The 12,892-nt window shown below is 37.7% G+C and overlaps 1 protein-coding gene across 4 annotated transcripts in view; it reads right to left on the bottom strand.

Annotated features, from left to right (window-relative positions):
- Positions 1-12,892, bottom strand: part of ccser2a (coiled-coil serine-rich protein 2a) — a 636,731-nt gene that overhangs the window by 143,744 nt on the left and 480,095 nt on the right. For all 4 annotated transcript variants that reach the window (XM_073025313.1, XM_073025314.1, XM_073025316.1 and 1 more), the window contains one exon: positions 6,901-6,987. In XM_073025313.1, coding sequence (XP_072881414.1) covers positions 6,901-6,987 — 87 coding nt within the window. The remainder of the gene's footprint in view (positions 1-6,900; positions 6,988-12,892) is intronic.

Here is a 12,892-nt window from a genome sequence, read left to right on the forward strand (position 1 = left end):
TTAAAATAAGCATCAACAAGAGACCATCGATAAGTTCACAAATCAGGACCTTGTGACATTTGGAGTCAAACATTCAAACATGCTAGGAGGAGGAAGGGGAGAGCCACTTTTCCATGCACCTACTATCCATATCCTTCTTAGTGAAAGAGGTCATAGGTTTATGAGATGCTTTTCAATCAACCAGAATGGGGAAATGTAGTGGATTTTGAAGAAAGTACACACCGTAGACCATATATGTCAAACTCAAGGCCCGCGGGCCAAATCCGGCCCACGGTGGAATTATCTTTGGCCCGCGAGATAATATCTAATTACTATTAAAGCTGGCCCCAGTAATCGAAGCGCCTATGGCGTATTATATAGCTAATGCTGAGTTTATTCAGGTACCAGGTTTTCAGGGTTTTTAGTGTTTATTTGGCAGTCTTCTTCATAAGAAACGGAATTTGTAAAGTGAAACACTTTGTAGTTATAGCAAAGACTGAGACACATGAGAGCAGGCTGAAAAAGCGGAGGCAATGAAAGCTGCGTTCGCACGCGTCCGACTGATCCGGCCCGCATGAAGCTGCATTTTGCTCAATCCGGCCCGTGACCTAAAATGAGTTTGACAGCCCTGTAGACCGTGCCCTGGGGTTGGTGCAAGTAATAAATGTTTAGGGTAGTCAATAATATTTGATCTGTACTTTAACTTCATGTATCTTATGGGTTACTGACATGGAAATTTAACAAAATACTTACACAAGGAACGTTCTGATTGGTAGTTAAAAATAATATGGTCTCTAGTGAATTGGTGCCAATAGAATCATTTATCCATGGAAAGGTCTTAGCCTACAAAGGTGAGGAAAATGATTGAAAATTTGGAAAACCTGTCTGAATTTACGCATCTGGCTATTCATAAATAAACTTGCATGTCATGTCAGTAAACTTGCAAACACTTCATTCTATCCACTCCAGTGGTTTGTATTTTACTATGGAGGCACAAGAAACTGCAGGTTCTGGAATCTGCTGGAAGAACTCAGCAGGTTGAGCAGGATCTTTTGGAGGAAAGGAATTTGGGGATCTGATGCAGGGATACAACCTGAAATATTTTCAATTCCTTTTCCCCTATTCCAGCAGATTAGTTGTATTTCATTGACAGAGTAGCAGGTTCAGCAGATACACATTTCACTCAAAATAGCAACCACCCCTTTCCAAAACAATGTATAAAAATAAATTATAGTAAAAGTTTTAGAATCTTATTTTAAGAAAGAAATATTCATGTTTTGAGTCAACAGCATCATCCTAGGATCAGATTTTTAGATTTCTTTGAAATGGTTCTCTTCCAGTCATGTAATTCTAGTTCAAGTTTATTGTTGCCTGACTGTTTGTACATACAATCAAATGAATCAACAAATCTCTGGACCAAAGTGTACCCACAAAACATAAATCACACACAGCATATACAACAAAATATTACCATAAATAAGTGAATAAAACATAATTCAACATACATGCAGTACAAGTAAAACAGCGCAGTAATTAGTAAACAGCTCGCTGTCCCAGTGACAAGACTTCGGTAATGGCAGTGTATTCATTAGTCTCACAGCCTGAGGAAAGAAGCTGTTACCCTGTCTGGCAGTCCAGGTCCTAATGCTCTTGTACCTCCTTCCTGACAGTAGTAGGTCAAAGAAATTGTTGGATGGGCGGCACGGATCCTAAACAATGCTTCTGGCCTTTTATCTACAACGCTCGTGGTAAATGTCACAAATACGGGGGAGGGAAACTCCAGTGATCCCTCTGTAGTGTTTACTATCCTCAATATCACCAAGACCAAGGAGATGGTGGTGGACTTTAGGAGATCTAGGCCTCATATGGAGCCAGTGATCATTAATGGAGAATGTGTGGAGCAGGTTAAGACCTACAAGTATCTGGGAGTACAGTTAGACGAGAAGCTAGACTGGACTGCCAACACAGATACCTTGTGCAGGAAGGCACAGAGTCGAATGTACTTCCTAAGAAGGTTGGCGTCATTCAATGTCTGTAGTGAGATGCTGAAGATGTTCTATAGGTCAGTTGTGGAGAGCGCCCTCTTCTTTGTGGTGGCGTGTTGGGGAGGAAGCATTAAGAAGAGGGACGCCTCACGTCTTAATAAGCTGGTAAGGAAGGCGGGCTCTGTCGTGGGCAAAGTACTGGAGAGTTTAACATCGGTAGCTGAGCGAAGGGCGCTGAGTAGGCTACGGTCAATTATGGATAACTCTGAACATCCTCTACATAGCACCATCCAGAGACAGAGAAGCAGTTTCAACGACAGGTTACTATCTATGCAATGCTCCTCAGACAGGATGAAGAGGTCAATACTCCCCAATGCCATTAGGCTTTACAATTCTACCGCCAGGACTTAAGAACTTTTTAAAGCTATTATTAATGCTTTTTGAGATGGTGATTTAGATGCATATCATATTTTTTTTACTGAGTTAAGTATTGTATGTAATTAGTTTTGCTACAACAAGTGTATGGGACATTGGAAAAAAGTTGAATTTCCCCATGGGGATGAATAAAGTATCTATCTATCTATCTATCTATCCTCTGTAGAGTCTTGCAGCTTCCATACCATACAATGGTGCAGCCAGACACAACATTCTTGATGGTGCTCCTGGAGAAAGTTGTTAGAATGGGGGCAAGAAGCCTTGCATGCCTCAATCTTATCAGAAAGTGTTAACCAGGAAGAATACAAGATTAACTTATTTGCTGATGATGTTCTGCTTTATTTAACAAACCCATTGAACTCATTGCGTAAATTATCCTCTAGATTAGAAGAATATGGGAAAATATCAGGTTACAAAATAAATAGGGATAAAAGTGAAATTTTACCTCTTACTAAAGGAGATTATAGTCAATGTCGATTAATAACTCAATTTAGATGGCCGACAAATGGTATAAAATATTTAGGTATAAGAGTTGATAATGATATAAAGAACTTATATAAATTAAATTACTTACCATTATTGAAAAAAATAATCAAGAAATAAAATTTGCAGTGACAGAATAACTTACAACTGTGGTTGAACAGATTCCAATTAACTTTCCAATTACAATTGTTTAGAATTTAGTTAATTTTGGGCTTCTAAAATACATTGCAATTTCTTCTTGTCTGTCCTCATCTTATCTTGCCATGTTAACCTGATCATTTCCAAATCTTTATTTTGTCTTCTGTATAAATATACATAAGTATAATCTATTTGCTCCCTTTGTTTCATATTTTCTAATTTATGGTCAGACTCCAAGAAACTTCTTCATCCCATCTGTGAATTATAGTTTTTCTTGCTTGCTCTCAGACATCTCAGATCGCCTTGAATGGCCACAGAAGATTTGAACAGATTTCTATTCTAAAGCCCACATAGACTTTGTAGATAAATTTCATCAAGTTAACAGTTAAACACCATTTCTTATCTTTTGATCACATAATCCAGGCTAATATTTCCCAAAAAATACATTTACCGTAGATTCCGGATTTTAAGCCGCTACTTTTTTCCCACATTTTCAACAGCTTTGAACTTTGCGGCCTTTAATCCGAAGCGGCTAATGCATGATTTTTTTCATGCCGCCTCGTAAACATTTTGCCTCATAACAGTAGACCAATAAAATTGATGACTAGTTCACAGAGGTCCAATGAAATTGTACAATAAATCAAGCGCACTTTCACAATTAAATTATTGTAAATCAGTCATTTGTACTCACCCTCATCAACATGGAAAACACTCGAAGCATTGTGCTGCCTTATGGCAGTTACTTAGTTTATAATATTTTCGCTTAGTAATTCATTTTCTAGTTAAAGTTAGAAGAGTTTTAACTATATTTGTTTTCTGTACTACATCGCGGGATGCTATGACGTCACACCCGGTTTCGCGGTGTCTTGTGGGAAAATGCCGGTTTGCGATGAAACAGGACGGAGGGAGGGAGCGCATTACGCGAGCGGCTTTGGATCTGAGCGAACGCTGCTTTTAAATGCCGTTTGTGATAAACGGAAAGGAGGGGGGGAGCGCATTACGCGAGCGGCTTTGGATCTGAGCGAACGCTGCTTTTAAGTTAAAGGTGATCAATAACTTTTCCTGGTAGGCTGTAGTATATATATTTTTTACCAGTCGTTAGGAGATATTGGAATGTTGTTCAGTAAAGAAGTATACGCAACGTATTTAAAAGTAGCCGCGTTACGGGCACGGTTCGAAAAAAAGCATTTGCAATATGTATTTGTTTTTGTTACCATATGGATTTAATTAAAAGTTAAAAAATCCTCACGTGTAATATCTTTCTGTGTAAGTATCTCATATTACAACGTGGGACACCTGCGGCCGAAAATCCGGTGCGGCCTTTACAATTAAAAAATTGATTTTATTTCTAAAATTAGAGCCAGCGGCTTTTAATCAGGTGCGCTCTGTAGTCCGGAATCTACGGTAACTGTTTTCTAACACAGAAGAGCAGATTTTCTCTCTTTTTGAATCACACCCTCCAACTTGCAGTTTGCTGCCAGCATATTATTAAACTACTATCTGCATATAATAACAAAGAACTAATGAAGGGCATGGACAAATGAACGGTGTTCAGAGGATAACTAGAAATAATCCAAAGACATACTGGATAGGTTAATTGGTCATTATAAATTGTCCTGTGATTAGGTTAAGGTTAATCAAGGTTGTGAGACTGCTAGTGCGGCGTGGCTTGAAGGGCCGGCAGGGTCTACTTCTCGCTGTATCATTAAATAAACAAACACTTCCACATAATACGTGTGCCTAAGACAGTGCACAAGTATTTTGCAACAAGATACATTTTTGGCAGTGACATTGCACTTAATACAAATGATCACTGAGAAATAACTCACTTTTTAACTGTGCCATGGACTCAATCAACCAGCCACTAAAATCACTTAAAAAGATTGCGTACTACTCATGCATATCTTCCATTTTCCCTCTCAGCAACATTACTTTCATTTATTTATGATAAATTTTGGTGAAATTTTTAAAAGTTATTAATGAAACAGACCATAAGACATAGGAACAGAATTAGGCCACTTGGCTCATTGAGTCTACTCAGCCCATCCTGGCTGATTTATTATCTCTCTCAACCTCATTCTCCTGCCTTCTCCCCATAACATTTGACATCCTGACTAAGCAAGAACCTATCAATCTTTCCTTTGTCTATCCTGTCTGATATTTCCTCAATGAATTCCAACAGATTTGTCAGGCAACATTTCCCCTTAAGGAAACCATGCTGACTTTGGCCTATTTTATTACGCATTTCATGGTACCAAGAAACCTCATTCTTAGTAATGGACTCCAATATTTTTCCAATCACTGAGATCAGACTAACTGGCGTATAATTTCCTTTCTTCTGTCTCCCTTCTATCTTGAAGAATGGAGTAACATTTGCAATTCTCCAGTCCACTCCGGCGTCATTTTTTTCCAGTGATACAATAGCCACCCTCATCTCTCTTTTAGTCTTTATATATCTGTAATAAAATTTTGTACCCTAATTTATATTATTGGCTAGCTTACCTTCATAGTTCATCTTTTCCCCCTTACAAGTTTTTAGTTGCCTTCTGTTGGTTTTTAGAAACTCCCCAATCCTCTAACTTCCCTCTAATTTTTGCTGTATTAAATGCCCTCTCATCACCATTTATGCTGTCATTGACTTCCCTTGTTACTATCGGTTGCCTCATCCTGCCTTTAGAATAGTTCATCATTAAGATGTTTCTATGCTGCACCTTCCAAATTGCTTCCAGAAACTCCAGCCATTGCTGTTCTGCCATTGTCCCTGACAGTCTTCCCGTCCAATCAATTTTGGCTGCTCTTCTCTCATACTTCAGTAATTCCTTTTTCTCCACTGTAATACTGATACAACAGACCATCATCTCCCTCTCAAACTGCAGAGTGAATTCGGCCGTATTATCATCACTGCCTCTTAAGGGTTCCTTTACTTTAAGCTCCCCAATCAAATCTAGCTCAGTACACAACACCAGAATTGCTTTCCACCTAGTAAGCTCAACCTCACACAAAATACTTTAGGAACTCAGCAGGCCAGGCAGCATCTATGGAAAAAAGCACAGTCAACATTCGGCCCAAAACCGAAGGGACTGCTGAGTTCCTCCAGCATTTTGTGTGTGTTGCTCAGATTTCCAGCATCTGCAGATTTTCTGTTGTTTGAGGCTCAACCACAAGCAGCTCTAAAAAAAGCCATGTTATGGGTATTCTACAAATCCCCTCTCTTGGGGTCCAGTACCAACTTGATTTTCCGATTCTAGCTGCATATTGAAGTACCCCATGACTATCGTAACATTACTCTTATTACATACCTTTTCTATTTCCTGCTGTAATTTATATCCAGCATCCTGGCTACTATTTGCAGGCCTGTATGTAACTGACATCAAGGTCTTTTTACCCTTGCAATTTCTTAATTCTACCAACAAAGACTCTACGTCGTTCAATACTACGTTACCTCTTTCTAAGAACTTGATTTAATTTTTTACCAATAGAGCCACTACACCCCCTCTGCCTACCTGCCTATTCTTGCGTTACAATACAATGTGTATCTTTGGTTGTTAAACTCCTAATTATGATCTTCTTTCAGCCCTGACTCAATGATGCCCACAATGTCATACCTGCTAATCTCTAAATGCATGACAAGATCATCTATCTTATTCCTTATACTGGATGCATTGAAATATAACAACTTCAGCCCTCTATTAATCACCCTTTTTGATTTTGCCCCTATGCTACATTTTAACTCCTCCCACTGAGGGTAATTTTGCCATATCACCTGCCTGTCCTTCCTCACTGTTTCTCTACAGAATGCATCGACTTGTACACCAATCGTCCTGTCCTTTTGCATCCAGAGTAAATTTGGCAATAATTTCTAACAGAAGATCAAACTCACCAACTGTTGCTGTAACTGTTCTATTATTTGATCTTTTCTTTTCATTTCCTCTTGCAAAACCTGGATCTCTCCAAGCAGCTCGTTAGTCTGGTAATGAAGAAAAGCAACAAGTTATATATAATATTAATACTATAGATGCACCAAACCTATTGACAATGACTTATCAGAATGGCAAATATTTATAAGTGCTATGAATCAGATATCAGAGTCACAAAGGTGTGTATGTTTCAGCGGCTAGCACTCTCACGTCAGAACCAGACATAGGTTTAAATCTATCTTCTAAGAAGAGAAAAGTTCTATCTAAATTGGATTATTATTTTTACATTAGGAGACAGTGATAAACTTGCCTTGCATGCAGTCCATGCAGATAATTTTATCACATCAGTACAATGATGTCGTACAAGGGAAAAACAGTAATAATATGCAGAACATAGTGTTACAGTTACAGAGAAACTGCACAATAAGGTGCAAGACCATAACAAGTTAGACTGTGAGGTCATGAAGCCATCTTATTGTACATATATCTTATTCTACTAGGGGACCATTTTCACATCTATTCTGATCAAGTACCATGAATGGCTAATCACAGCAAGGAAAATTTCAGTGGGTCCAAGTCCTATCACCAAAACAGATCTACAGTGGATGCAAACTCACTGCCCTACTCACCTACGGAGAAATTAGACAACAGCCACATCTACATCAGACTGCTGTTTATTGATTACAGTGCAGAATTCAACAAAATCATCCCCCAGCATTAATCAACAATCTTTAAAACCTAGGTTTCTATACCTCCCATTGCAATTAGATCCTTGACTTATTCATTAGGAGATCACAGTCAGTCAAGATCAGTATTAACACCTTCTCCTCACTGACAATCAATACAAGTATGCGTGCTTATTCTGCTGCTCTGGTCTCTGTGTATTCATGACTATGTGGCTAGGCACAGTTCAAAAAGCCATCTATAAACATCTTACTTGCCTATAAATATGAGGTTATTGCATGGATTAGCTTCTGTTTTTTGTAAAATTACTATAGTGTCAACACTCAAAACTTCACTGGCTATGAAGCACTTCAGGACATCAAGGCTCCAAGGTGTTCTGCAGATTTGTTTGGGTGCTCAAAGCCCTAAAGTGAAGGTAGGACATTCAAATCTGTCACCCGTGCTCAGTCATTCAAGAAGATTGTGGCTGATCTTTCACTGCAATGCCGTTTTCCTGCACCATTTCCATATCTCAATTATTCAATATCCAAAAATGTATCAGTCTCTTTGTGAATTCCAAACACAAAACCATGGCACTGCCCTTAATCAGTCCCAGTCTTTCCAAGTGATCATATATTCTCTTCCAACAGTTATCAATCTACTGCCGCAAAGCTCACCAGTCTGTAATTTATTGGCCTATCCTTACTGCCCTTCTTGAATAGGGGAACAGCATTAGCTATTCTCCACCCCTCTGGTAGCTTACCCATAAGTAAAGATGATGCAAAAATCTCACACAATATCCCCCTTGCTTTTCATACCCTGGGATCAGTTTCATCATGTATGAAGGATATGTCCATCTTGATGAGTGTCATATCTCTAACACTTCCATTCTTCTGATCTACAAATTCCAATCTATCAGTATATATCTCCCATAGCTCTCCAACTTCCTCCCAGGTGAATACGCACACGAATTATTCAATCAGGACACCACACACATCTCCTGGCTCCACAGAAAGACTTCCCTTTTGGTGCCAATTCTTTCCCTAAAATATTTGTCTAGATTTAAATAGAATTAGAACTGTGGCTGAACAAAATGGCAAAACTGTAGTTATAAAACTAAATGGGCAAAAATAACAGGAAAAATCCAAGACAGGAATTTAAGCTGATGGAAAGAATAATCACCCATCAGAAGCAAAATCAGAAAGTGTTAACACAGCATATGCGACAAGGGAAATCAAGTTGGGATTAGCTCTGATGTAAGGGCATCAACCTGAAAAGTTCACTTGGCTTCCCTCTTCACAGATGCTATGTGAACACCTGGGTATATTCCAGTGATTCTCTACTTTTATTTCAGATTTCTGGCATCCTCATTTTTTTAATCTATTACCAATTCAAACATGAATCCAAATGTACTGCTGTTGGTGAGAAATAATGTCATACAAACAGCTTTGGACTGGTAAATAATTTTAATATCAGAGATGAAAAAGGATAAATTAACAATGGAAATTTTAATGAAGCATTTGACAGCAGAAATACAAAACACAAACTCAGATTAATATTTAAACATGTAACATTTTTAAGTGGCATTCTTCAGCTATAATCCTAGCCCTATTTCTTCATTCACTAGGTTTATTACAAAGCATTCTATTGAATAATAACTTGCAGAATACAATTTTCTAAGAATTATTTTATAATACCATATAAAGAAACTACTTAACCTTGCAATATGTTCATGCATTTAATTTAGGATCTACCTCCAAACTGATATCCACACATTCTCCCTATGGCTTGTAACTTCATTAATCATAGATAATTGGCAATCAAAATAATTTATGAATTAAGGCATACAATGGTAAAATATGCAGGAAATTGACAATCAAAACAATTATACCAAAGTTTTAAACTGTTCTATATTAATAGATTCATATATTTTTGAGATAAGATAATCAGTAGTTCGAGATTTTATTATCAGAACATTGATATATTTTAGTAACAATGTATGTTGCTCTACGTAAATTTTCAACAAATACTGCATGTGAGCAAAATACATTGATAGTTTTTCTCTTATTCTGACTCTGAGATAATTTTTGCAAGAACCTGTTCACATAAAATATATACCAATGGAGCACGATGCAACCTACAGTTCAATTTATCCTATCACTATGCTAAGGAATAAGACATCAGTATACACAGATCACTTTGATTTATGATTTAAAGGTAAAATCCAGTGTGTTCAGGTGTGAAATAACTTCTGCAATATTAGTTCTATAGAGAATTATAGAGCCATACACATAGAAACAAGCCCTTGGCTCATCACGTCCATGCTAACCATCAAATAACTGTATTAATCCCACTTAACAGCACTTGGTTTGTAGCCTTCTATGGCATGAAATTCAAATATTTGTCCAGATATTTCTTAACATAAACCTCTAACATCCTTAAGGCGTTCCTGATTCCAACTACCCCTGGTGAAAATATCTCCTCCCTCTAAACTTCTTAGCCCTCATCTAAACCCAGGACCTCGAGTCTTAAATATGGAGAATAAATTCCTATTAACTATCTTACCTCTGTCCCTCACTTGTGCATATCACCATCAGGTCTCCACATAGAGTCCTCTGCTCCTAGCAAAACAAACCCAACAACCCAGTGGACTTCAGAACAAAAAACAGTTCATCCCAAGCACATCCTGTTTAATCTACCCTGCACTCTCTCCAGTGATGTGGACTAATCAAAGTTTTGCTCTTGTCACAACTAAATTACCGGTAGCTAAAAAGTAACAGCCATTTCCTTTAATTCACAGAAACAAAGAGAAATGCAGTGATCCACACATCACTTAATGTTTGCAAAATATCGAACTGTTTCAAGTGTTACCTACTGAAGTAATTGTATCTTATACTTTACGTAAGAGAGAGGTGAATATACCTATTATAAATGACGCAAATTTCACACTTCCTTTTGCTGTACAAGAAAAAATTTTACCAGTGGTATTTGACTCGGGGTTCATCATCCTGCTGAATAAAGTCAGTAGTAATTTATTTAATGCTGTTACAGATTTTGCTTGAAATTAATTCTTTTAAAGATTTATTAAATTTTTAACTTTTCGGTGCTAGTGAATAGAATGTTCCTAACTTTAAATATTCTTGATATAATTATGCAAAATGAAGCAATTGACCTTCATTTTGCATAACGATACAACTTTATGTGGACCTCAAAAAATAAGTACGTTTCCAACACTATCCTCATACCATCAGGTTACCAATTAAGCTCCAGAATGTGCTGATTGGTTTAAAGGTTCATAATGTGAAGTGTCACCCAGTGGGAAATGTTTTGAGTCTGTGTCATGTGGGACAGCACTTTGAGGATCCAATGAACGAAACAGGAGACAAAGGTTTGAAAATCGGTGAGTTAGGTATTTATTTGAGAAATCAGGCTGAACAATGTTCGTCTAAGCTACCCAAAACCATTACACCGTACATTCAATTACCCTTTAAATGAATGGATACTCTGCTAACCCTCCCTGATTTATAAAACCCAAGAAGCATGTTAGGAACCAATACTTAACTAAACAAACTGTCAGTGGGGAGAGGAGAAGCCTTTTATGTCTGATGTCTACAATGCTCTTTCTCAGTGGTTCTTCAGGACTGGTCACAACTTCAGCCTGAAGTTGTGCCCCATGTGTGGAAGCAAAGACAGTGAGCAAATCATCTGCACGCGATATCCTTTATACCCTTAGGTTGCACAGATCCAGAAATGGGCTCCAAAAAAGCATCGCAAACTTCAAAAGAAACAATCAATAAAATGGAAATGGCTTTCGAAAAGAATAAGCCATGCCCTCCAGAGGACAGACTGCTGAAAAATGTGGCACAAAATTGCATTTTAAAAGTGCCTCCCATCAACTCCAATGGATCAAACACACAATGAAAGAACATTTCAGAGAAATTCTGCGGATGCTAAAAATCTGAACAACACAGGACATCTATCGATAAAATGTAATATGATCTAGAGAGGGAAAATAGTATACAAAATGATGGTGGAGAATATAATTAAGCATTATGCAAACATTATCAGATCAATCTGACATACCAGCTATATCTATAGATGGACTACAGTGAAGCTCAAGTGTTTGACTTCTGCTTTTTTTCATGTGGCAATACGTGCTTGAAATATACACAGATATAATTTGGTTAATCTTAAGTAAATCATTCTTGGAAATTCAAGGCAAATAAAGAAAATGTTGGAGTCATTCAGAAAGTGAAATAGTTAACATTTCAAATTGAAATCTCTTCATTGTACTTCTTGAATGATTCCAGCAGTTTCTGTATTTGTCTGATAATCAGCTTGTGATTTCCTGCAATGTCCAACAGTGCCATTGATCCATATTGTTACCTGCAAAGTGGGAAATAAATTGAAAATAGATACCATTTAAACTGGGATTCTGTGCAGGGGATCTACTCTGGGACCATTACTCTTTGTAATTTTATTAAATAACTTGGATGAGGAAGTAGAAGAGTGGGCTAGTAAATTTGTAGATTACACAAAGGTTGGTAGTATTATGGATTATGTAGAAGGTGTTGCAGGATATAGACAGGATGCAGAGTGGGGTAGAGAAGTGACAGATGGAATTTGAATGACAAAGTGTAAAGTGATAGCCTTTAGAAGATCAAACTTAAAGGCAGGGTACAAGACTAATGGCAGGATTAATATCAGTGTGGAGGAAAAGAGGGATGTTAGAGTCCAAGTCCAGAGATCCCTCAAAATTGCCATGCAAATTGATAGGGTTGTTAAGAGAACTATGGTGTGTTAGCCTTCATTATTCAGGGAATAGAGTTCAAGACTTGTAAAGGAATGCTGCTGCTCTATAAACTCTGGTAAGACCACACTTGAGTACTATATTCATTTCTGCTTGCCTTATAATAGGCAGGACATTAAAGTTTTAGAGAATATGCTACTTAGATTAGAGAATAAGCCTTATGAGGAAAGGCTGAACGAGCTAAGACTTATCTCTTTGCAGCAAAGGATGACAGGTGACTTGATTAGAAGCATATGAGACTATAAGAAGCACAGGTAGAGTGGGCAGCCATCACCCTTTTCCCAGGGCACCAATTGTCAATACTCAGGCATCCGATTAAAGTGAGTGAAGGGAAGTTTAGGGATATCTCAGAGGTAGGGCTTTTACACAGAGAATGGTAGGTACTTGGGATGCACTACCTGGGGTGGTAGTAGAGACTGATACAATAGGGAAATTTAAGAGTCTTAAATTGGCACACGAATATAAGGAAAATGATGGGTTAT

This window comes from Hemitrygon akajei, chromosome 21 (assembly GCF_048418815.1).
Source record: "Hemitrygon akajei chromosome 21, sHemAka1.3, whole genome shotgun sequence".
Taxonomy (NCBI): Eukaryota; Metazoa; Chordata; class Chondrichthyes; order Myliobatiformes; family Dasyatidae; genus Hemitrygon; species Hemitrygon akajei.